Source organism: Podarcis filfolensis (assembly GCF_964270895.1).
Source record: "Podarcis filfolensis genome assembly, chromosome: 13".
In the NCBI taxonomy this organism is placed as follows: domain Eukaryota; kingdom Metazoa; phylum Chordata; class Lepidosauria; order Squamata; family Lacertidae; genus Podarcis; species Podarcis filfolensis.
In genome coordinates this window covers 2129999-2155884 of record NC_139615.1, presented here as the reverse complement: position 1 = coordinate 2155884, position 25886 = coordinate 2129999, and the positions used below count along the sequence as shown (strand labels likewise).

Sequence of the window (25886 nt, the reverse complement as noted above, 5' to 3'; positions counted from 1 at the left end):
CATTTAGTCCAGGATTCTGTTCTCACAGTGACCGCCCAGAAAGCAGGGCATGCACACAAGAGCTTCCATCATCCTGTGACTTCCAACAACTGATATTCAGAAGCATTACTGCCTCCCAACTGTGGAGGTAGAGCATAGCCATTGCAGCCAGTAGTCTTTGATAGCCTTGTCCTCCATGAATTTGCCCATCTCAGTTGGTGGCCATCACAGCCTCCTGTGGCAGTGAGTTCCACAGTTTAGCTTTACGCTGCATGAAGAAGTCCTTTCTTTTATCTGACCTGAATCTTCCGACACTCAGCTTTACAGTGGTACCTCAGGTTACAGATGCTTCAGGTTACAGACTCCGCTAACCCAGAAATAGTACCTCGGGTTAAGAACTTTGCTTCAGGATGAGAACAGAAATCACGTGGCGGCAGTGGGAGGTCCCATTAGCTAAAGTGGTACCTCAGCTTAAGAACTGTTTCAGGTTAAGAACGGACCTCCGGAACAAATTAAGTTCTTAACCAGAGGTACCACTGTATTGGGTCTTCACAAGTTCTAGTTTTATGACAGAGGGAGAAGAACTTTTCTTTATCCACTTTCTTCATGCCGCACATAATGTGATAAACTTCTGTCACTTCGCCTATTTAAAGGAGAGATTTGTTTTGGTTTCTCCCCGTTCTGTATCTGCATTTGGATTTGAAATTGTTTTTATGCATGAAATTGGTTTTGTTTTTATATATGAAATTGCTTCAGAGATATTTTTATTGCTGGTGTGTTTATTGTTCTATTGTTTCAAGAGGCCTCATAGGAAGCAATCTGTAAATAAATGGAAATAGAGAAATGCCCTTATCCTATGGCCCTCCAGGTGTTGCTGGACTACAGCTCACAGACCCTCCAAGTGTCCCTATTTTGCAGGGACAGTACCAGATTTGCAAAAGCTGTCCTGGTTTCTGAATTTCTCCTGGAATGTCCCGCTTTCCTTAGGACATCCCAATTTTCATTGGAGATATGTTGGAGGGTATGGAGTTATGTGACCCCTAAGCCAAGGTGGTAACTAACTATACAGTTGTACCTTGGTTCTCAAACATAATCCATTCCACTTCCAAAAGCATTTGAAAACCATTGTGTGGCTTCTGATTGGCTGCAGGAGCTTCCTGCACTTAATTGGAAGCCGCGGAAGCTACGTCAGACATTTGGCTTCCAAAAAATGTCCGCAAACCAGAACACTCACTTCCAGGTTTGCGACATTCGGGAGCCAAAACCTTCGAGTAACAAGGTGTTCGAGAACCAAGGTATGACTGTACAACCTTTAGAAGACATCTGAAGGCAGCACTGTATAGGGGAGGTTTTTTAAAAAAAATATTTAACATTTTATTATGTTTTCATGTATGTTGGAAGCTACCCAGAGTGGCTGGGGCAACCCAGTCAGATGGGCGGGGTATACATAATTATTATTATGGAATGGGGTGTCCCTATTTTCATCAGAGAATTGTTGGAAGGGTGGCAGCCCCCTGATGGAATCTAACAGCATCTGGAGGGGCCTACAAGTTTTCCAACTCTTCATTAAAGCCACCATTTCTAAGTGCTGGGCATTTAGCAGCAACTCCATAGAATTAAATGTGCCCGTCTCAAAATACTCAGTTTCAAATCCAACATAAATGTTAAAAAAGCAAAACATTGCATTCACTCGCATCTCAGTTATCTCAAGCACCAACTTCTTCCCTCTCTCTCTCTTTCTCTCTCCATCCTGCCTGCTATCATTTCCATTCCGTAAATACATCTTGGCTTGGTGTGAACCCTAGAGAATATGGATCTTGGCTCAGTTTTTGTATTTGTTCACCTCATTAGGACTAGGAAGTGCAATTAAGATTCATGGGCTGGTTGTATCTTAACAACCATTTCCCAGGCCTCCAGTATGATGGCATAATTCAACCATTAAAATGATGTAAACAGGACTAGAACTACTCATTCGTAACACTGACAAAGACCTTTTCATTCTTTCACAGCAATTGCTTCTGTGACCTGTCTCATAAAGGAGAGGTCATCAAGGGAGCACACAACCAATCTAGGACAAAGAACCATTTTCAGCAACTTTCACTTAAAATAAATTGGGATCAATTTTTTTTAAACAGCATCATAGGTGACATTGGGCAGAAGTTGCCAACATCTCCTCTGATAGATGATTTTCCGTGTTCAGAGTAGGTTTTGCTTCACCATGCTGAAGACAGGCATGGCTCTATACTTTAAACTGAATCTTTTACTGCATCTGGATACAAAAGAAGAAGGAAGGAAGGAAGGAAGGAAGGAAGGAAGGAAGGAAGGAAGGGAAGGGAAGGAAGGAAGGGAAAGGAGGGAAGGAAGGGAAAGGAAGGAAGGAAGGAAGGAAGGAAGGGAAAGGAAGGAAGAGAAAGGAAGGAAGAGAAAGGAAGAGGAAGGAAGGAAGGAAGGAAGGAAGGAAGGAAGGAAGGAAGGAAAAGAAAGAAAGAAAGAAAGAAAGAAAGAAAGAAAGAGGAGGGAGGGAAGGAAGGAAGGAAGGAAGGAAGGGAGGAAGGAAGGGAGGGAGGGAGGGAGGGAGGGAAAGAAGGGAAGGAATATGAAATAGGAGGGAGGGAGGGAGGGAAGGAAGGAAGGAAGGAAGGAAGGAAGGAATATGAAATAAGAGGGAGGGAGGGAAAGGGGAAGGAAGGAAGGAAGGAAGGAAGGAAGGAAGGAAGGAAGAGAAAGGAAGGAAGAGGAAGGAAGGAAGGAAGGAAGGAAGGAAGGAAGGAAGGAAGGAAGGGAAAGAAAAGAAAGAAAGAAAAATATAGTGATTAATGATATACAAACTGTCGGTTTTGTTTCATTTCGAAAAATAAAATTTGATTCTACAGTCCATTGTTGTTTATATTCTGAATTCGATATATACGGGGGCACCGAAATCTTTTCAGTGCTTAGGGCCTCTGAAGGTCCTCCAGAGAACCCAGGAGTCCTGGCGCCCAGCCTCCCAGCCTCCCTCCCCCTTTCCCCACGCCTCCTCTTCCTCCGACCCACGGCAGCCTCCAGGGCCCCAGACTCACGAGAGAGGCCAGGATGGAGCCCCCAATCCAAGGACTGAACCTCCTCTCCATAGTGCTGTTGCTGGCAATCAGCTTCAAGCGCATACTCTACAGGCAGCGGAGAGAGAAAAGAGGGGTTTGCATAATTATTATTATTGTTATCATTTATACCTCACCCATCTGGCTGGGCAGGTGTTTAAAAGAGGCTTGTTCTGCCCTCTGCAAACTAACTGGTGTTCTAACAATTCTAAGGTGCGCACACGTAGCAGGCCACAGGCAGCCAATCCTTCAAAATTGGGAAATATTCAGTGAAAAAAACCAGGCACTTTGTTTTAGTACGCAGAACAATCCTGAAGCCATCTTGGCTCTCTTAAGGACCCCAGATATTTCTCTTTCTTTCTCTAATCTGTATTAGTTTTTTCTGTTTTACAATTTAGAATGCTCATTTAAACATCCTCAAAACATCAACTTTAGAATAGCTTTGGAAGTGGATATAGGCTGTATTTTCTATTACTGCATTTTCTATTACTGGGGAACGATCAGGAGCTCACCAAGTTAGTGGCTAAATATCTCTATTTTTTGTCGTCGAAATACACTGCAGACGTCTGACCTCCCTGGAGACCAAGAGATGTGACGATAGACTGCTCTGCCTCCTTTTTTCTTTTAGCAAACGTTTTTTGCCACCGGGGAAGTGGTAATTCTGTATTGATTTGTTTTGGATGTTGTATGTGATACCAATAAAGGTTTTACGATACAATACGAGATGAGATTTCCGAGCAAAAGGCAATCGACACCATAGAGTCTCCCCTCTCAACCGAATGGGCCAGAACATCCCCCCCCCTGAACTTGGTTTAGGCTGGATGAATGTACTGAGTTGAATAGGATCCAAAATGCAGCCGTCTGATTGGTCCTAGAACAACAGTATTCAGAATGCAGCAGTCTGATTGGTCCTAGAACAATAGGACCCAGAATGCAGCAGTCTGATTGGTCCACAGGAGCCACCCAATCCAGCTCCAGGTGGAAGTGAATCCGCAACCTGATTGGCCTACAGGTGAATCCCAGAATTAGCCAATCATGTGGGGCCCATTGTGTAAATAATGTATATAAAGCAGATATTTTGGGGGAACTTCCATTCCTCCTCACCACGATGAGCTGAATAAAGAGCATGAAATCCATTCTCGACTCCGAGTATATTTCAGTTTTGTTTTTGCAACAGCAGAATACAGGCATACCTCGAGTTGAATGTACTTCGAGATGAGCGCATTTGAGTTGCACTCCGCGGCAACCCGGAAGTAGCGGAGCGTGTTACTTCTGGGTTTTGCCGCTTGCGCATGCGCAGACGCTCAAAATGAAATCACGCGCATGCGCAGAAGCGCCGAAACGTGACCTGCGCACACGCAGACGCGCGGACACGGGTTACGTTTGCTTCTAGATGTGAACGGGACTCCGGAACGGATCCCGTTCGCATCTAGAGGTACCACTGTATACCGGAAGCGTATATTTCAGGGTCCCACCAGACTCTGCTGTTCTGTGACTCCACGTTGCCTGCTGAAGAACCCTGTGTGACTCCAAAGTCCCTCATTCTTACGCACAGAAACTCACCGGTGGCGTTTTCTGAGAGAGTTCCCGGTTGAGGCGGTCTGTGAAGCCTTGCAGCAAAGTGTTTCCCCCTGTGACAATGACACTCCCATAGAGACCCTTCGGAAAAAGGATAGGTGTTATATTAGCAGCTGGGTTTTTTTTGGGGGGGGTACCTTCGAGTTCCTTTAACTCGGAGGAATCTGCCTTTTGGCAACCATCGTGTTGTGGCTCTCCGGTCAACAACTGCCCTGCCATTTTCCCCACATTAACCCCCTAGAGCAGGGGGTCCCAAAAGTGGGTCAAAATGCCCCCTGGGGGCAGTGGGATGACCTAGGGGGTGCCAAGAGGCAAGAGGGGCCGGCAGGGGCGTTGCTGCAGGTGTAAAAGGCTGTCACTGAAGGCAGCCCACCCATTTTGTTGAATTAACTTAAATAGTTTTAATTGGATTTTGAATAAACACGCAATTCATTCTTACCGTTTTGAATTTTGTTGCTTCATTTTCTTTTTTTTTAAAGAAATATTTATTAAGATTTTACAAAGACAAATATACAAAAACACATAATAAAAAAAATAAAAAAAAATAAAAAGATAAGTAAAACATACAGAAAAAACAAGAAAAATTAAAAACAATTATTTTTCATAACATAAAACTCATTTGCTTGTTTCTTTGACTTCCTCACACCTCCCCTTCTTGTATTCCCATTTAAATAATCAAATCAGCAAATCCTTACCCTCTTTCATTTATCTTATCTCTATAACTTAACATTTTATAACTCAGTATTTTCATCCATTATCAATTCATTTTTGCATATTCTTATTAACTTTGTTGCCTTTGTGGGTCATGCAAAGCATTTTTTTTTTTTTAAATTTACTAAATGTCTCTTTCCATGCTAAGGGGAGAGGGGATATCTGAAAGGTCTAACTGCCTCTATTTCCATGCTTCACTTTGATTCAGCATGTTTTGTGACTATAAATATCTGCTCGGGTTCCCTCACTGAAGAGTAGGTGCCCCAAACTTGGATCTCGGTACCCAGGAATTCTCCTTTCTACGTTTTCGGTTTGGTTTTTGTTATAATAATAATAATAATAATAATAATAATAATAATAATAATAATATTTTTTTATTTATACCCTGCCCTCCCCAGCCAAGGCCGGGCTCAGAGCGGCTTACAAGCAATAATAAAAACAAGATGAATGATTACAACTTAAAAACAAAAATAAAATACAACATTAAAATAATGGAACATTAAAATATTAAAATGTAGCCTCATCGCAGGAGGAGAAGGAAAAGAAAAAAGAAAGAGAGGGAGGGAGGGAATCAAATTGGCTCCAAGCCAAAGGCCAGGCGGAACAACTCTGTCTTACAGGCCCTGCGGAAAGAAATGAGATCCTGCAGGGCCCTGGTCTCATGAGGCAGAGCGTTCCACCAGGCCGGGGCCAGTACTGAAAAGGCCCTGGCTCTGGTTGAAGCCAATCTAACTTCCTTAGGGCCTGGGACCACAAGGGTGTTGTTATTGAGGCTCTCCGTGGGGCATACCGGGAGAGGCAGTCCCGTAGGTACGAGGGTCCTAGGCCATGAAGGGCTTTAAAGGTCAAAAGCAGCACCTTGAACCTGACCCTGTACTCCACCGGGAGCCAGTGCAGCTTGAAAAGCACTGGGTGAATATGCTTCCATGGCAGGGACCCCATGAGGAGCCTCGCTGTAGCATTCTGCACCCGCTGGAGTTTCTGGGACAGCTTCAAGGGCAGCCCCGCGTGGAGCGATTTACAGTAGTCAAGCCTGAAGGTGACCGTCGCATGGATCACTGTGGCCAGGTCGGGGCTCATGTACTCAGTTATGTACTGAGTTGAATAGGATCCAAAAGGCAGCAGTCTGATTAGTCCTAGAATAATAGGATCCAGAATGCAGCAGTCTGATTGGTCCACAGGAGCCACCCAATCCAGCTCCAGGTGGAAGTAAATCTGCAACCTGATTGGCCTACAGGTGAATCCTGGAATTAGCCAATCACGTGGGGCCCATTGTGTAAATAATGTATATAAAGCAGACATTCTGGGGGAACTTCCATTCCTCCTCACCACTATGAGCTGAATAAAGAGCATGAAATCCACGCTCGACTCCGAGTATATTTCAGTTTTGTTTTTGCAACAGCAGAATACAGGCATACCTCGAGTTGAATGTACTTCGAGATGAGCGCATTTGAGTTGCACTCCGCGGCAACCCGGAAGTAGCGGAGCGTGTTACTTCTGGGTTTTGCCGCTTGCGCATGCGCAGACGCTCAAAATGAAATCACGCGCATGCGCAGAAGCGCCGAAACGTGACCTGCGCACACGCAGACACGGGTTACGTTTGCTTCTAGATGTGAACAGGACTCCAGAACGGATCCCGTTCGCATCTAGAGGTACCACTGTATACCGGAAGCGTTCTGAACCGAAGCAAAAATAAAGGTAGTGGGCTGATTTTGTGCATTCCCTGGCCAGCTCCTCTTGCCTCAGAAACCCACAACTACTTGGCCCCAGACCGGAAACCCTAGCAGGGGGCAAGGTAAAGGTAAAGGACCCCTGGATGGTTAAGTCCAGTCAAAAGCGGCTGTGGGGTTGTCGCACTCATCTCGCTTTCAGGCCGAGGGAGCCGGCGTTTGTCCACAGACAGTTTTCCGGGTCATGTGGCCAGCAGGACTAAACCGCTACTGGCGCATGGAGGACCGTGACGGAAACCAGAGCGCATGGAAACGCTGTTTACCTTCCCGCCGCAGTGGTACCGATTTATCTACTTGCACTGGTGTGCTTTCGAACTGCTAGGTTGGCAGGAGCAGGGACTGAGCAACGGGTGCTCACCCCGTCGTGGGGATTTGAACCGCCGACCTTCCGATGTGGTTTAGACCACAGCGCCACCCGCGTCCCCTACTAGGAGGGGGCAGAGTTAAGGTGAGGGGAGACAACTCACTGGCCGGATATCGATGTCGCACATCCCGATGCTGGTCGTGACCACGTGGCCAACCCCCAACATTGTGTTCCCAGACAGGCCCTAGAGAGAGAGAGAGAGAGGCAGAGATTGAGGGAGTTTGGTTTGTTTAGCTTGGAGAAGAGGCGACTGAGGGGGGTAGGATAGTGTGATAGGAATTTTGAGGTCTTAGTTATATGTTCAATGTTTATAAATGTACCAACTAAACACATACATAGATCAGCACAGGAAGAGCAACCTGGAACCATTTTGATTCCCAAACTGTCCCAAACTGACCAAATGTTTTCTCTGCAAGGTCAAAGGAAAATGGAAAAGCCTCCCCATTGTCTTTTCCTTCACAAATCCTGTCTTAAGGGTATGTCTGTGTTTGAATAGGGTGTGAGCCTGTGACCTGGCCCAGGAACTAAGTATTTATCATTGCAAAAGACTGGCCAGGTTCCCCAGGGTATCCAATCAAGTGAGCATTAACAGGTAACCTGCCAGACCAGCGATAAACAAGGACAGGAGAAAAGCAACATTCAAATTTCTGTTTTAGACCGCCTTTTCTGTAATGTAGGTATGATGTATCTGAGGAGTGGTCTTAGGTTACACCCCTTCTGTGATGTGTGTATGATGTTTCTGGGGGTGGTCTTGATCTACAGGGTGCCAATTTCAAAAGTCTTCATAAGGTCTTGCGTGCCATTTTTCTGGGTTCCTCCTCCCTCCTGCGTGTGGTGAGGACCCTGTTGCAACAGATCAATAAAGATCAGGCTTACTAGCTGCTTTGCTTCTCAATATTCTCTGGTTGGCCTCTGTTATTCTCTCCTACCAATAGGGAACCTATGTAAGGACTCTATATGGACTCTTGGATACCCCATAAGGGAAAAGGGCAATTTTTGTTTACAACAGAAGCCACCCCCGAATGTAGGAGTGCAGATATCCAGAGTGTGGGGTCAGATGGGACTCCTATGAGGAATTATAAAATATGCATCAAGCCATTGTGTCCACGATGAAAGCATTGCGTTGACTGGGTTTGATTCATTGACAATAATTTCTGATCAAATCCCATAAGCCTCTGCACCTCTGCCATTTGCTTTCTCTACACCTGACAGGCACGTAGAAGCATTCTGGAACACAGGCCAGTTGTTCATCAGGCATCCTCAGTACATAAAGATAGTAGGTTATTTGATGTAGTTTGTTAATCGTTCACAAGGAGATGGTAAATACCGTATTTTTCACTCCATAACACGCACTTTTTTCCTCCTAGAAAGTGAGGGGAAATGTCTGTGCGTGTTATGGAGCGAATGCCTACAGATGGTGAGGGGATCTGCTGTAGTCGTGAGCAGAGGATCCATGGTTTCCCTTCCTTCCCTCCTCCGTGGCTCGCTTTGAAACAGCAAAGAGGGAGAAGAGCCGCTTACACAGGTGTAAGCGACTCCTGTCTGGTTGGCTGCTTTAAAGCGAGCGTGCTCTCTGCCCCTCTCTCCTCCCCACTCGGCTCGCTAAATAGCAGCAAAGTTTTTCAGCTCGCTAAGCCGGGGAGGAGGGAGAGAAGCAGAGCCTGCTTGCTTTAAAGGAGCAAAGCGGGAGAGGAGAGGAGCCTTCTCCCTTTAAACCCTCCCCTCGCCTGCATTATTAGCATGCTCCTTGTCTCTTGACTGCTTTTCCTTCTCTTCCCACTTAAAACGTGGTTACAAAGCACGGATCCACATGGATCCTCAGGATTTTTGCATTGGGTCACCCCAAACTCACCGTCAGATCACATGTCTGTGGCCACAGCATGAACCACAAAAATCATACATCCACTGTTTCGTTCAGAATATTTTTTTCATTGTTTTCCTCCTCTAAAACTACGTGCGTGTTATGGAGCGAAAAATACGGTACTACTTATCCTTCTTCTCCTGTTTATTGCTGTTTATGACCTCCAGAGTTTCCTAAAAGCATTCCTCCTTGCTTCCTCTTTTATTTACTCTGAATTACATACGCATTCTCAAGTAGGAAATTACCTCTTTGTAGTTTTAACTTTTAACTTTGTGCCATTTTTTTGAAATGCTCAGAGGAAATCTGATTGGTTCTTACGAACACCGTGTAAAAAGTTCTTTTGTGAATAAAACGACCTGGGCTGAGGGGTGGAGAGGGAATTATTATACGCACTCCTCCCAGAGTCTTGCTGGTCAAGCCTCTGTGTGTGTTTTATTAATCAGAGTCCAATCCTTCCTTGCTTTGGGAATGCCACCTCGGAATATCTGAAGGGATGTCCCGGGGAAGATGGAGCAAGCTTGTTTTCTCCTGCCCCAGGAGGACTCGAACCCATGGCTTCAAGTGACAAAAAAGGCGATTCCGACTAAACATAAGAACTTTCTGACCATAAGAACCATTTGACAGTGGAACAGATTTCTTCGGAAGGTGGTGAACTCTGCTTCCTTGGAGGCCTTTAAGCAGAGTTTGGGTGGCCATCTGTCAGGGATTTTTCAGCATTGCAGGGGGTTGGACTAGATGGCCCTTGGGTGTCCCTTTCAACCCTAAACTAGCATTGGTGCCTGCTGAAAACATCTTTGTTTAGGTGAGGCCGTCTGGATGTTTAGGAAGCCGACGCAGTTTTTAATCTATTTTAACTTTCCGGAAGTCCTACGTTATTGTTGATCGTTCTTCCTACAGATAATCCTAGTGCAAATTATCAGTTTGCATTTTTGCTTTTCTGCAAACCGCTCTGATTTCCGGCTCTCCCCCCCCCCCCCGAATAAATTTAATTCTGAATAAGCAATCAATGTTTTCTGAGGCTACACCCCTCCCTGCGCCCCCTTACCTGGCAGAAACACCCCCCCCTTGATTTCAACGGTAATCGCTTCCGAGTCGCTATGCTTGGGATTGCGCCGTTCGTCAGTCAGAACTCTGTGCATGCTCCAAGCCTCTGTGTGCATTTTTGTTTTGCAATCAAGCGGTGTGCTGATTTTTCGAAAGCAAATCAATCAGTAGAAGCGGGTGCAAACTCCCCACCCTTGCCTTGCTCCTTATTTCATCTTCTGGCCCCCTGTCCACTCACCTTCACGTTGGAGGGGTCGAAAAGCCCCTCGGGGTTACGAAGCCTCTCTGCCCCGTAGTCTGTGTTGTAGCCGTTGGGCATTTCGTAGTGGACAGTGGGCATCTGCGCGGCCACCCTGCTCGGGAAAAGAGGGTGAGGGCACAGCCAGATTTACGTATAAGCTAAACAAGATATGCAATGACAAACCTAGACAGCATCTTAAAAAGCAGAGACATCACCTTGCCGACAAAGGTCCGTCTAGTTAAAGCTATGGTTTTCCCAGTAGTGATGTATAGAAGTGAGAGCTGGACCATAAAGAAGGCTGATCGCCGAAGAATGGATGCTTTTGAATTATGGTGCTGGAGGAGACTCTTGAGAGTCCCATGGACTGCAAGAAGATCCAACCTCTCCATTCTGAAGGAAATCAGCCCTGAGTGCTCACTGGAAGGACAGATCCTGAAGCTGAGGCTCCAAGACTTTGGCCACCTCATGAGAAGAGAAGACTCCCTGGAAAAGACCCTGATGTTGGGAAGGATGGAGGGCACAAGGAGAAGGGGACGACGGAGGACGAGATGGTGGGACAGTGTTCTTGAAGCTGCCAGCATGAGTTTGACCAAACTGCGGGAGGCAGTGGAAGACAGGAGTGCCTGGCGTGCTCTGGTCCAGGGGGTCACGAAGAGGCAGACACGACTAAACGACTAAACAACAACAAACAAGCTATAGCTTAGGGCCCCACTCTCTTGGGGCCCCCCAAAAAACTTAAAGGAAAATAAACTGGATGTACATTTCCAGAATATAAGATAAAAAACAAATAAAATAAAACCTACATACAGCAACAGTGTTTTGTGTTGTGTAGGCTCCTATTTGTTAGGTGCAAATGGTTTGAGATACCGTATTTTTTGCTCTATAAGACTCACTTTTTCCCTCCTAAAAAGTAAGGGGAAATGTTGTGTGCGTCTTATGGAGCGAATGCAGGCTGCGCAACTATCCCAGAAGCCAGAACAGCAAGAGGGATTGCTGCTTTCGCTGCGCAGCGATCCCTCTTGCTGTTCTGGCTTCTGAGATTCAGAATACTTCTTTTCTTGTTTTCCTCCTCCAAAAACTAGGTGCATCATGTGGTCTGGTGCGTCTTATACAGCGAAAAATACGGTGCCTATTAGGTCCATAAATGACCATATAGCATATATTCAACACGAAAAAACAGCAACAATTTGTTGTTGACGAAGGACAGCTGGACATTTAAAGGGCCCCATTACCTTCAGTAGCTCAGGGCCTCATCAAACCTAAATCCGGCCCTGTGCACAACATGCTTGGATAGAGAGAATTTTTCTTCCCTCTCTCCTAACACTGGACATCCAATAAAGATGAATGTTGGAAGATTATTTTTAAAAAAGTCATTCATAACACAGCACACAGATGAACTGTGGAACTCCTTGCCTCAGAACGCAGAGACGGCCACCCACTCGGATGGCTTTAAAAGGGAATGGGACAAATTCACGGAGGAGGAAATGGCTATGACAACTACTAGCCACAACGGCTCTCTTGTGCTTTCACATCAATGCTCCTGGATGTGGGATAAATCAGCTTGCTTAACTCTAATGCACGCATGAAGGGGTTAAGACCATAGAGCAAGCCATGCTATTTCAGCGCCTTCTGGAAACATTGTTGTTTGGACAGGCCTGTCCAGATCTTTAGCATCACAGAAATGTAGAGCTGAAAGGGACCCGAGGGTCATCTAGTCCAACCCGCTTTTGCCCAATGCGGGACTCGAACCCACGACCTTCAGGTTAAGAGTCTTGTGAGTCTCTTGCTCTACCAACTGATCTGGCACGAGTTTCAATCTGTTGGGATTTATTTTTGCCTATTGTTCTTTTAACTTTTTCAAAAGTCTTACATTATTACGTTGTTTCTCACTGTTGATTTCATTGGGGTTTTTTTGGGGTGGGGGTTCCCCATAAGCCAGCTTCCCCTAACCTGGCTACTTCCAGCTGCTTTGGACTACAACTCCCATGAGCCTCAGCCATGGAGGTCACCTTGTTCATAGCTGTCAACCGTCCCTTATTTGGCGGGAAAGTCCCTTATCCCAGCGCCGTGTCCCGCTGCTGTCCCTTATTGACGATGTCCCTTAAATTTCCCGGGTTTCAAAGGAAGCAGCTCCTCTCCCTCCCTCCCTGCCGGCCAGGGAGGAGGGAGGCTCCAACTGGGTTGCTTGGCTGCGTTGCTCACCCAATAAGGAGTCTGAGAACGACTGGGGGGTGGAGCTTGCATGCCTTGTGCCAATCAAATCGGCCGCCTTGCCTGGGGACTCGCCTTTGCTCAGCGCTTCCCAGCGGAGAGGGGACGGTGGTTTTCCTTGCTGCATCCCCTTTGCCGGGTTGCTGCGCTGTGGGAACCACCGCTTGAGGCTTCGTTTGGCTGCTGGCTGGGCTTTCTGCCTTTGGCTCGGAGGGGCTCAGAAGTCGAACATACCTGTGCCCTGAGAATCGCTTATTTTGGCTGCTGGTCCCTTATTTCCGAGGCTGCTGGTCCCTTATTTTCAAATCTGTAAGTTGACAGCTATGCACCTTGTTAAGGATGGCCGACATGATCTTTCCTGGACTCAAGTTCAAATTCATGAGTTGAGGTTCGAGGGTTGGACTGGATGACCTCGGGTACCCCTTCCAATTCTACAAGTCTGTGATTCATGAGATCTGGGAAACTGGGTGCTTAGTCCAAGAAAGATAATGCTGCGTCAGTCTCCCAAGAAGCACGGGATGCTCTGTCGTTCTTGCTAACTGACTGCCTGTCTTTTTTTCCGCTGAGTTTCCACAGGAGAAACATGACTCCCCATCGTGATACAAATCTATTTCTGTCCTGTAGCGTCTGCACTGAAGGGTCACCTCCACTTTGTCCCCCAAATTGCCGTCCTTTGGCCTCCCTCACATCTAAACCTTCCCCTGACGCGAGCGAGTCAGCTATATTCTGACTTTCTATGCAGTGGTACCTTGGTTCTCAAAATTAATCCGTTCCGGAAGTCCGCTCCAAAACCAAAGCGTTCCAAAACCAAGGCGTGCTTTCCCATAAAAAGCAACGCAAAACGGATTAATCCGTTCCAGACTTTTTTTAAAAAAACCCTAAAACTGCAACTTTACTAGCTAACGAGACCATGGATCCATAAAATGAAAGCAATAAACAATGTACTGCAGTCACAAAATCAATCCATCAGGAGCTGAACCGGGTTCCGCACAGTCACAAAAACAAAACAAAAAGAGCCACAAAAACAAAACCACAAATTAAATAGCAAAAACAGGCAGACCTCAGCGTAACACTCAAAACGGAGCATGTTTGGCTTCCGAAAAAAGTTCGCAAACCGGAACACTTCCTTCCCAGTTTGCAGTGTTTGGGTTCCAAGTTGTTTGAGTACCAAGGCGTTTGAGAACCAAGGTACCACTGCCAAAGAAGGACAGAACTTTCTTTATGTATGCAACTACAGCAGCAAGAATTCTTATCGCAAAGTATTGGAAGACACAAGAGTTACCCACCCTGGAAGAGTGGCAGATGAAGCTGATGGACTATATGGAATTAGCGGAAATGACTGGCAGAATCCGAGACCTGGGAGAAGAGTTGGTGGAAGAGGACTGGAAGAAATTTAAAGACTATCTTCAGAAATACTACAAACTTAATGAATGTTAAAAATGCTTGGATTGGTAACAAGTGGTAATTAGTGACAAAAGTTAGTAAGATTATGTAAAAAAGGTATTGATAAATGGTTAAAAATACTGATGTATAATATGTTATGGTATAAAGTTATAATATTTGAAAAAGGGTAAGAATTTGCTGAATTAAATTTTTATATGGGAATACAAAAGTGGGGAGGCGTGAGGAGGTCAAGAACATAAGTATATGAATTTGAGATCATTGGGAATAATGGATTTGTTTTTATTTTTGTGTTTTTTGTTTAATTTAACTTTTTTTTTTTAATTAATTGTGATTCTTTTTTTGTATCTCTGTGTGTTTTGTTTTTTCTGTAATGTATGGTTTTTTATTTTGAGAATTTCTATCCTTCCTTTTTGTAAAATCTTAATAAAAATTTATTTAAAAAAAAAAAAGAGAACCAAGGTACCACTGTATACCACATTTGTTTTACAGACCTCCTTGCTGAATTGTAAAATCACTCCAGCGTGCTTCACAGGGAGCAATGGCCGGCTAGCTAGGTGGATAGTTGTATATTCAACTTTATATAAATAATTATTGAACTTCGGAACGTTTCCCAGGACGTTCCCGAGCACAATTCAAAGTGTTGGTGCTGACCTTCAAATCCTTAAATGGCCTCAAAGGTCCAGTATCCCTGAAGGAGCATCTCCACCCCCATCGTTCAGCCCGGACACTGAGGTCCAGCTCCGAGGGCCTTCTGGCGGTTCCCTCCCTGCGAGAAGTGAAGCTAAAGGGAACCAGGCAGAGGGCCTTCTCGGTGGTGGCGCCCTCCCTGTGGAACACCCTCCTTTCAGATGTCAAGGAAATAAACAACTATCTGACTCTTAGAAGACACCTGAAGGCAGCCCTGTTTAGGGAAGCTTTTAATGTTTGATGTTTAATAATAATAATTTATTATTTATACCCCGCCCATCTGGCTGAGTTTCCCCAGCCACTCTGGGCGGCTCCCAATCAAGTGTTAAAAACAATACAGCATTATCGCTTTTTCAAAATTATTATTATTCGTATTCTGTTGGGAGCTGCGCAGAGTGGCTGGGGAAACCAAGCCAGATGGGCAGGGTATGAATGAATGAATGAATGAATGAATGAATGAATGAATGAATGAATAAATAAATAAATAAATAAATAAATAAATGGGTTGCCGACAAAGGTCAGTACAGTTAAAGCTATGGTTTTCCCAGTAGTGATGTATGGAAGTTAGAGCTGGACCATAAAGAAGGCTGATCGCCGAAGAATGGATGCTTTTGAATTCTGGTGCTGGAGAAGACTCTGGAGAGTCCCATGGACCGCAAGAAGATCAAACCGATCCATTCGGAAGGAAATCAGCCCTGAGTGCTCCCTGGAAGGACAGATCCTGAAGCTGAGGCTCCAAGACTTTGGCCACCTCATGAGAAGAGAAGACTCCCTGGAAAAGACCCTGATGTTGGGAAAGATGGAGGGCACAAGGAGAAGGGGACGATGGAGGACGAGATGGTGGGACAGTCTTCTCGAAGCTGCCAGCATGAGTTTGACCCAACTGCGGGAGGCAGTGGAAGACAGGAGAGCCTGGCGTGCTCTGGTCCAGGAGGTCATGAAGAGTCGGACACGACTAAATGACTAAACAACAACAAATAATTGGTGGTGATGATGATGATGATGATGAAAGGAAGGAGTCGCCCCAGCCAAGTTGGACAGAGGCAACGGATTCTCCGAGGTGGACACCCAAATTTAAGCCCTCTCTGCCCCACAACACACACAAATCCCGGTCACCAAACCCATCCCAGCTACTCACTGTTCGTCATAAGGAGAATCTGAAACTTGCAGCACAGAGGCTTGGAAATCTTGTATGACCTCCTGGTGGGGGGTGAAGGTTTAGCAAGGGAATAAAGAAAGATGACTTATTATTCATTTGAACCCTCTTCTCCCAAGTCCTAGTCCTAGCTTTCGGACATACAGGTCCTCTTTTTTTTGGGCAACGGGCTGTCATCACTTAACACCTCCTGCCGCCCCCCAAACACACACACACACACACCCTCAGACATCCCGGCTCTCAGAATCACACCCCTCCCCCTCTCTCTAGGGACCCAGGAGTCCTGGCTCTCCAGCTCTCGGTCTTCTCCCAAGGAACCCTGGAGTCCGGCGAGGTCTCTCACATTGCACATGTAATTGTGCCACGATTTGCTGACTTGAGGCAATTTTTCCTTCTTCTTCCAGTTTGGGGGTGCGCCTTCACGGACCGGCTCCTGCAGGGAACCAAATTGGGGAGAGAGAATTAAAAAAAGAGGGAGCTGGCTACCGACGAAAGAAGAATGGCAGACAAAATTAACAGACTGCGCAGAACTGGATAAAATGACAGGAAGGATTCGAAACCGGCGGGACCAGAGATTCACAGAAGATTGGGAGGAAGACACGAATTATTTGAAGAGCAACTGTAATCAACAAGTTACACTAGTAGGACTACAGGAAGTTTCATAAGGAGAAATATATGAAATATTGCAAAGAAGAGAAAGAAAGAGGTATTATAGTTACGAGATTTAAAAGTAATAGTGAAAATAAGAAATGTAAATTAAGTGAATAGACTGGAAAATCTTCAGATGTGATTGATGGAAGTCAAAAATTGTATAAGGTGTAAAAGTACGTTTAATTATTGTTGAAAATGATATGTTGAATATATATATATAGGAGTTGGCGGACTTTTATTCATGGACTGGTTTTTTATCTTAAGGGCTGCCCCATGAAAGACAGGGCAAGCTTGTGAAAGAAAATTTTTTTAGGTCTTATATAGATATATAATAAATGTTCATAAATGTACCAAGCAAACACGTGCATAAATATATAAACCACATGTCTGAAGCAGAACAGGAAAACAGCCCTGGAACCATTTTTACTCCCAAACTGACCAAATGTTTTCTCTGCAAGGTCGAAGGAAAATGGAAAAGCCTCCCCATTGTCTTTTCCTTCACAAATCCTGTCTTAAGGGTAAGTCTGTGTATGAATAGGGTGAGCCTATGATTCAGGAACTAAGTATTTGTCATTACAAAAGACTGGCCAGGCTCCCCAGGGTATCCAATCAAGTAAGCATTAACAGGTAACCTGCCAGACACGAGGTAAACAACGCACTCAGATTTCTGTTGTAGACCACCTTTTCTGTGATGTGTCTGGGGGGTGGTCTTGAGCTACACCCCTTTCTGTGATGTATGTATGATGTTTCTGGGGGTGGTCTTGGACTCCAGGGTGGGCAATTTAAAATGTCTATATAAGGGCAGGCACACCTGAGTTCTGGGTCCCCCTCCTTCTCCTGCGTGTGAGGGGAGCACCCTGTTGCAACAGTTCAATAAAGATCAGGCTTACGAGCTGCTTTGCTTCTCAATATTCTCTGGTTGGCCTCTGCTATTTTTCTCCAACCGATGGAGAACCTGCAAAGGACTTTATAAGGGCTCTTGTGTCCCCCATAAGGGAATAAGGGCAGATTTCCGTTTATCACACTTGTTTTCTGCTGCTCCCAGAGAGGAAGACTGGAACCAACAGATTCAAACGATAAGGAAAGAGATTCTGACTAAACGTTGGGAAGAACTTTCTGAGGGTCGGAGCCATTTGACAGAGGAAAGGGGTTTATTAAGCAGAGGTCGGATAACCATCTGTCAGGAATTTCTTAGCTGTGATTCTTGTATTGAAGGGGGTTGGGATAGATGAACTTTGGGGGTCCCTTCCGACTTGACAATTCAATGACTGTGTGTGTTAGACGAGTACTTCCATGAGCCTTGACCCTAGGTCTGATTTTACCTGCATAAGCCAAGTGGAAGGTGTTGCAAAAATTTATGTATAGGCTGGAGGGGTGTGTTGCCCCTCCAGCAGATATCATGCACATGCAGCCCACAATCACTTTTGTGACTTTTGTGATTTGTCCCCACAAAACACTTCACAGTCTCTTCCTATCTGTTCAAAGGGCCTTTGCTGCACGATACCAAATGTAAGAATTCACTGATAGATGTCTCTATGTATTGGCTCACTGGGAAAATTTCAGAAATGCATATAGACCTGTGAGCTCAGCTACTCAGCAGCCCCTCTGCCTGAGGGATAATCCTGGCCTCCTGATACCTGAGTGCCAGACAGGTAGCCATTCCAGAAAGAACAAACCCAGATGAAGACAAAAGGGTGGGATTAACTTGGCTGGGAAACAGGGAAATGTAAATATCTCTTTTGTTACACTTGATGGGTGTTTGGTGGAGGGCAAGGAGAACCATGGGGCAGGGTCCAGGATGCTCAGATTCCTGCCACCAGACCTCCCCTTTCATGATGTAACCCTGATGTAGTTTTGGGGGGGTGTAACATAGGGATGAGCAGCCAACAAAAGTTTGGGTTCTCTTTTGTTCGGGGCTTCCACCTTGTTCCACCTGGTGGCAGGTGGGCGTCCTGTGGCGACAGTCTTCAATCAAGACCAAGCCTACATGCTGCTGTTTTGCTCTGGTATTCCTGGCTGGTGTCCTTGTTTTTGTCCAAGGGAGACCTCAGATTTCTCCGTTAACAAAGAAGGAACTCTTTTAACTGGACAAATTTGGATAGGTGCGGGCTTTAGAGATACACAGAGCTCCTCATCGGAGAGGCTGGTTTGTTCTTAGCGAGAGAGCAAGCAAAATTGATTTCTAAGGCAGGAATCTTTCCTCTGGTCTAGATCAGGGCCTAAAGTTTCACTCCAGGGTGCACAAGGTTTGTAACCCGTATACTTATAAATTTATAAGCCAGGCTTCCTCAAGTTGGTGCCTTAGAATCATAGAGTTGGAAGAGACCACAAGGGCCATCGAGTCCAACCCCCTGCCAAGCAGGAAACACCATCAGAGCACTCCTGACATATGGTTGTCAAGCCTCTGCTTAAAGACCTCCAAAGAAGGAGACTCCACCACACTCCTTGGCAGCAAATTCCACTGTCAAACAGCTCTTACTGTCAGGAAGTTCTTCCTAATGTTTAGGTGGAATCTTCTTTCTTGTAGTTTGGAACCATTGCTCCGTGTCCGCTTCTCTGGAGCAGCAGAAAACAACCTTTCTCCCTCCTCTATGTGACATCCTTTTATATATTTGAACATGGCTATCATATCACCCCTTAACCTCCTCTTCTCCAGGCTAAACATGCCCAGCTCCCTTAGCCGTTCCTCATAAGGCATCGTTTCCAGGCCTTTGACCATTTTGGTTGCCCTCCTCTGGACACGTTCCAGTTTGTCAGTGTCCTTCTTGAACTGTGGTGCCCAGAACTGGACACAGTACTCCAGGTGAGGTCTGACCAGAGCAGAATACAGTGGCACTATTACTTCCCTTGATCTAGATGCTATACTCCTATTGATGCAGCCCAGAATTGCATTGGCTTTTTTAGCTGCCGCGTCACACTGTTGGCTCATGTCAAGTTTGTGGTCAACCAAGACTCCTAGATCCTTTTCACATGTACTGCTCTCAAGCCAGGTGTCACCCATCTTGTATTTGTGCCTTGTTTAGGACTACTTGGTCTCTGCCCCCGTCACCTCGCCATGGCCTCCATTTCCTGCTCTCCTGCATCCTGGGGACACTGACAGGAATTGTGCACCAAGGAGCCTTCTCAAAGCCAAGCGGATGCTGCAGCTAAGCCCTGGGTCCCCGTCCCCGACTCTGGTTAGTGACGGAACAGGAAGGGGGCAATACCACCTTGGCAGCGATCATGTAGGGAGGGACGATCTCGATGTTCATCTCCTGGAAAAGTTCCCGGCACTGCATGGAGATGAAGTCTCCGGCCAGAGGGGATTTCACGATTCCTGAAAGGGGAAGGGAGGGAGGGAAAGAAGGAAGGAATGAAGCGAGGAGGAGAGCTGTGAGCTTCCTGTTCCTGCGGATCACGACCCCTTGGCTGCTCTTCCATCCCCTCCTCTCTGCGTCCTCTTCCCAGACCACAGAACCACCTCACTGTTTCTCCAGACCCAAGAGGTCTGGACTTCCGCCTCCCAGAATCCTTTGCGCTCATGCATCACTCCTTCTCAACCCACCCTTATTAATATCGTTACTCTTATTCATAGTAGGGCTACTGCAATGCGCTCTATGTGGGGCTACTTTTGAAGGTGACCCGGAAACTGCAACTAATCCAGAATGCGTCGGCTAGACTGGGGACTGGGAGCGGCCGCCGAGACCACATAACACTGGTCCTGAAAGACCTACATTGGCTCCCAGTACGTTTCCAAGCACAATTCAAAGTGTTGGTGCTGACCTTAAAAGCCCTAAACAGCCTCAAAGGCCCAGTAGACCTGAAGGAGCATCTCCACCTCCATCGTTCGGCCCGGACACTGAGGTCCAGCTCCGAGGGCCTTCTGGCGGTTCCCTCCCTGCGAGAAGTGATGTTTTAGGGAACCAGGCACAGGGCCTTCTCGGTAGTGGCGCCCTTCCATCAGATGTCAAGGAAATAAACAACTATCTGACTTTTAGAAGACACCTGAAGGCAGCCCTGCTTAGGGAAGCTTTTAATGCTTGATGTCTTTTATACTTTGTTCTCTAGAGTGGCTGGGGAAACCCAGTACGGACAAGGCCCTTTACACAGGTAAACTGGTTCCAAGTTGTTAAGGACTTTGCATAACAATAACAAAACCCTGAACATGCCTGGGAGCAAACAGGCAAGTAGTGCAGATATGTGAGCACAGGTGTCATATGCCAACAAATGCAACTTTAAAAAAGCTTTTCCTAAAAAACGTACAGCTACAAAAATAAAAAGTTAGATATCCCTTCTCCCACCTTGTTGCAGGATGTAACCGTCATGAACTGGGATGGCGGTCGTGTGTGTGGCTCCACTGTCCAGAACAAGTCCAGTGCTCCGCCCGTTTGCAAAACTGGGGGTCGGGAGTCAAGGCTTCATCAAGTCAAACTGTGTGGGTTGGGGGTTTTTTGGGGGGGGGAGGAGAACTACTTTGCATGCAGAAGGTGACAGGCTCAATTCCCAATGGTATCTCCAAGTAGCAGTAAGAAAGATTCCCTGCCTGGAATTTTGGACAGCTGCTACTGCGCGAATTTTTGCACCCTTGATTTCAGGAAGGGGAATAATAATAATAATAATAATAATAATAATAATAATAATAATAATAGGTAAAGGTAAAGGACCCCTGACAGTTAAATCCAGTCACCAACGACTCTGGGGTTGCGGCACTCACCTCACTTTATTGGCCGAGGGAGCTGGCGTACAGCTTCCGGGTCATGTGGCCAGCAGGACTAAGCCGCTTCTGGCGAACCAGAGCAGCGCGCGGAAACGCCGTTTACCTTCCCGCCGGAGTGGTACCTATTTATCTACTTGCACTGGTGTGCTTTCGAACTGCTAGGTGGGCAGGAGCAGGGACCGAGCAACAGGAGCTCACCCCGTCGCAGGGATTCGAACCGCCAACCTTCCGATCGCCAAGCCCAAGAGGCTCAGTGGTTTAGACCACAGCGCCACCCGCATCCCTTTTAATAATACAGTGGACGCTTGGGTTGCGAACGTGATCCGTGCGGGAAGCACGTTCGCAACCCGCAGCGCCGCGTTTGCACATGCGTGGGTTGCGATTCGCGCTTCTGCACATGCGCAAAGCACAATTTAGCACTTCTGCGCATGCGCGACCGCCAAAGTAACCCCTTCTGGTACTTCCAGGTTTTGGCGCGTCCGTAACCCGAAAAAAACGCAACATGAAACGTCTGTAACCCGAGGTATAACTGAAAGAAGAAGAAGTAGAAGAAGAAGAAGAAGAGGAGGAGGAGGAGGAGGAGGAGGAGGAGGAGGAGGAGGAGGAGTTAACTGTTGGAACTGCCCACTACTGGATATTTTGGAGTAGCAGAGAGGGGCTGGAAGAGTAATTTGTTTTGTTGTTGCTTTTTAACATCTACATGCAGCCGCTGGGAGAGATCATCAGGGGGTTTGGGCTGGGTGTCCATCAATATGCAGATGATACCCTGCTCTACCTCTCTTTCAAATCAGAACCAGTAAAGGCGGTGAAGGTCCTGTGTGAGTGTCTGGAGGCAGTTGGAGGATGGATGGCGGCTAACAGATTGAGGTTGAATCCTGACAAGACAGAAGTACTGCTTTGGGGGGACGGGGCGGGCAGGTGTGAGGGACTCCCTGGTCCTGAATGGGGTAACTGTTCCCCTGAAGGACCAGGTGCGCAGCCTGGGAGTCATTCTGGACTCAGCGCTGTCCATGGAGGCGCAGGTCAATTCTGTATCCAGGGCAGCTGTCTGCCAGCTCCATCTGGTACGCAGGATGAGACCCTCCCTGCCCACAGACTGTCTCGCCAGAGTGGCGCATGCTCTGGTTATCTCCCGCTTGGACTACTGCCATGCGCTCTATGTGGGGCTACCTTTGAAGGTGACCCGGAAACTACAACTAATCCAGAATGCGGCAGCTGGACTGGGGACTGGGAGACCACATAACACCGGTCCTGAAAGACCTCCATTGGCTCCCAGGACGTTTCCGAGCACAATTCAAAGTGTTGGTGCTGACCTTTAAAGCCCTAAACGGCCTCAAAGGTCCAGTATCCCTGAAGGAGCATCTCCACCCCCATCGTCCAGCCCGGACGCTGAGGTCCAGCACCGAGGGCCTTCTGGTGGTTCCCTCATTACGAGAAGCAAAGCTACAGGGAACCAGGCAGAGGGCCTTCTCGGTGGTGGCGCCCGCCCTGTGGAACGCCCTCCCACCAGATGTCAAAGAGATAAACAACTACCTGACATTCAGAAGACATCTTAAGGATGTTCAGGAAAGTTTTTAATGTATGACATATTAGTGTATTTTTGGTATTTGTGGAAGCTGCCCAGAGTGGCTGGGGAAACCCAGCCAGATGGGCGGGGTACAAATAATAAATTATTATTATTATTGTTGGGCTCAAGCGGGGAGGTAAAGCGACCGAGCCTCGCTTCCCGTTAGGATACGCGGTGAGAACGGCCGTCTTGCAGAGGAAGAACGCCGGGATGCTATAATGCTCGAACATCAGTTCCGTCAGCTTCTCACGCTTGGCCCTCGTGTTCCACTGCAAGAGAGGGGAGGGGGCAAAGCATGAGGGAAACAGAGGCAGGCGGGTTCACGTCGCACAAGAGCAGGGGATTTATTCAGCTGGGATTTCTGCATTCCAGGGGGCTGGTCTAGATGACTTTGGGGGTCCCTCCCAACTCTACAATTCTTTGATTTGGGGGAGCGGGGCATTTCAGGATACGTACCGGGGCCTCGGACATAAGCACCGGGTGGAGGTTCGGCTCCGATTTGATGTGTTTGTTGTAGGTGTGGTCCAGAATAGCTTGAAAGCAGTCCCAGTCTTCAACTGGGGTAGAAAGGAGAATTTGGACAGTGTCAGGAACGGACTCGCCAACAACACCCTTTCAACAGTTCTCCATCGTTTCAGGGACTTCCCACTAGAGGGCGCCGTCCACTGAATCAGATGTTACAGTGCAGTTTAGTGGGGGAACAGCGACACCTGTGGCTGTTAAAGGAATAGCCAGCCAATGCACTCCAATGCACATTAGCGGTTTCCAAGTAACTCCAACGCACTGGGGGTGCAGTTCAACTGAGGCTGCCTGCCTGGCGACATCTTGATGTTTATGGGGAAGGTGGGCTTTTATGGGGGTGGGGATCTTCATGGCTAAGAGGGACAGATTCTGCAGTGCAGAAGAGCAAAACTGGGTACAAACTGTTGTGCACTTAAACCAGTTTCACCCCTGTTTCAACGACTCCCAAACAGGGGTAGAAAGATCGGCTAGTCTCCACACTGTCAGTTTCTCATTTCTACCAACCTTAAATTCAGCCGCCCAGATTTTCTACTTCAATTTGCAACTGTTCAAAGGAAAACGTGCTCAGGAAAATTTGCCCGGAGTTAAGGGCAAATTTCTCCTTCACCGTATTTGTATGCAGTTTTGAGAAACGTACGCATTTTCTGAAACAATTTCCCCCTAACATAACAAATACCTGCAGGTGGTTTTTGACGAATATAGTCCTTTCCCCTAAGCTATGCATTTTTGTAACCGCTGGCCGGTTGGAGAAGCAGATTGCAAAATTCAGGGGCTTGCAAATTCCAAAAGCTAGTTTTAATATTATTTTAGAGATGATAGATTTGCCTTTAAACATGAGCTGAATTGAAATCCTTCCCCCATTCCTATAAATTATCCCAACTAAACATAAGACCATAATAAGACCAGTGGCCCGTATAGTCCAGCATCTCACAAAAGCCAACCAGATGCCCATTCTGCGAAACTAGCAAGCAGGATTCGAACACAAGAGCAACACCATGAATTTCTCTTTCAAAGCCAGCCAGGTTGGTGGCCTCCAGTGGCAGGGAGTCCCAAAGATTAACCTGCAGGAAGAAGGACTTTCCTCGCTCTGTCCTGAACTCTGGGAATTGTAGAGCATCCAGGCCAAGCGTTCCCATGGTTCGTGTGCCACGTCAAGCACCCCCTCCCCAAACTCTTCGCCCTCCCCATAGCTGCCATGCCCCATACTCATTCCGTTCTTGAGGGGCGAGATGACCTCCGTGTTCTCTCGGGGGACGTGCAAGGAGTTGGTGTCGATGTAATAGACCTTCCCGGATTTTTTCTCCTTGTCTCCATCCAGCTCCATCGCCGACTCGTCATGAGAGAGTAGCCCCACGGTGGTGGGGAAATCTGCCTGCAAAGAGAGAGGTGGGGTGGTTTGGGGGGGCGGAGCATCACCCCTCCAGCCTCCCTCTGTTCCTTCCTTTTTCCATAAAGTTTGATTTTATGAGGTCCAGGGCCGAGGGCCTTCTGGCGGTCCCCTCGCTGCGAGAAGCCAAGTTACAGGGAACCAGGCAGAGGGCCTTCTCGGTGGTGGCGCCCGCCCTGTGGAACGCCCTTCCAGCAGATGTCAAAGAGAAAAACAACTATCAGGCTTTTAGAAGACATCTGAAGGCAGCCCTGTTCAGGGAAGCTTTTAATGTTTAATAGGTTATTGTATTTAACTGTTTTGTTGGAAGCCGCCCAGAGTGGCTGGGGAAACCCAGCCAGATGGGCAGGGTATAAATAATAAATTATTATTATTAAGGGTTTTTCATAAAACAATAATAAACTAAACAAAAACGGAACGAGAAAAGAAAATGCAGAGCCTTCTCTCAAAGGTAGCTCTTAACTCTTATTTCCCACAGAAATGGGATCTCACCTGGGACCGCCCTTTTCACACCTTCTCCGGTGAAAATAGGGACATCCCATTCCAGCATGATAATTTTACTACTTATACCCCGCACAGGTCTTACTGGGTAGTCCCAGCCACTCTGGGCAGCTTCCAACATTAATAATAATAATAATAATAATAATAATAATAATAATAATAATAATAATTTATTTATACCCCGCCCATCTGGCTGAGTTTCCCCAGCCACTCTGGGCGGCTCCCAATCGAGTGCTAAAAACAATACAGCAACAAAAAGACATAATAATAATAAAAAAACATTAAGTTGTTGTTGTTTTTTAAAGAAAACCATCCCTATACAGCAGGCATGGCCAAATTTGGCCCTCCAGCTGTTTTGGAACTACAATTCCCATCATCCATGATCGCTGGTCCTGCTAGCTAGGGATGATGGGAGTTGTAGTCCCAAAACATCTGGAGGGTCGAGTCTGGCCATGCCTGCTATACAGGATTGGCTATACAGGACGGCTCGGGAGTCAGATAACCATACCCTCCAACGTT

General features: G+C 46.7%; 2 protein-coding genes across 2 annotated transcripts in view; both read right to left on the bottom strand.

Annotated features, from left to right (window-relative positions):
- Window positions 1–25886, bottom strand: part of TFR2 (transferrin receptor 2) — a 241654-nt gene that overhangs the window by 30731 nt on the left and 185037 nt on the right. The gene's annotated exons all lie outside the window — the stretch shown is intronic.
- The window catches only part of ACTL6B (actin like 6B), a 28794-nt gene continuing 5699 nt past the window's right edge, over window positions 2792–25886 (bottom strand). Inside the window, exons 3-13 of the mRNA XM_083581070.1 lie at window positions 24686–24851; window positions 23414–23514; window positions 23129–23226; window positions 20975–21069; window positions 19904–20010; window positions 16387–16476; window positions 16026–16087; window positions 10583–10697; window positions 7543–7623; window positions 4620–4715; window positions 2792–3125 (exon numbers count right to left, since the gene is read on the bottom strand). Of these exons, the coding sequence (XP_083437196.1) occupies window positions 2913–3125; window positions 4620–4715; window positions 7543–7623; window positions 10583–10697; window positions 16026–16087; window positions 16387–16476; window positions 19904–20010; window positions 20975–21069; window positions 23129–23226; window positions 23414–23514; window positions 24686–24851 (1224 nt within the window). The 3' untranslated portion in view covers window positions 2792–2912. The remainder of the gene's footprint in view (window positions 3126–4619; window positions 4716–7542; window positions 7624–10582; window positions 10698–16025; window positions 16088–16386; window positions 16477–19903; window positions 20011–20974; window positions 21070–23128; window positions 23227–23413; window positions 23515–24685; window positions 24852–25886) is intronic.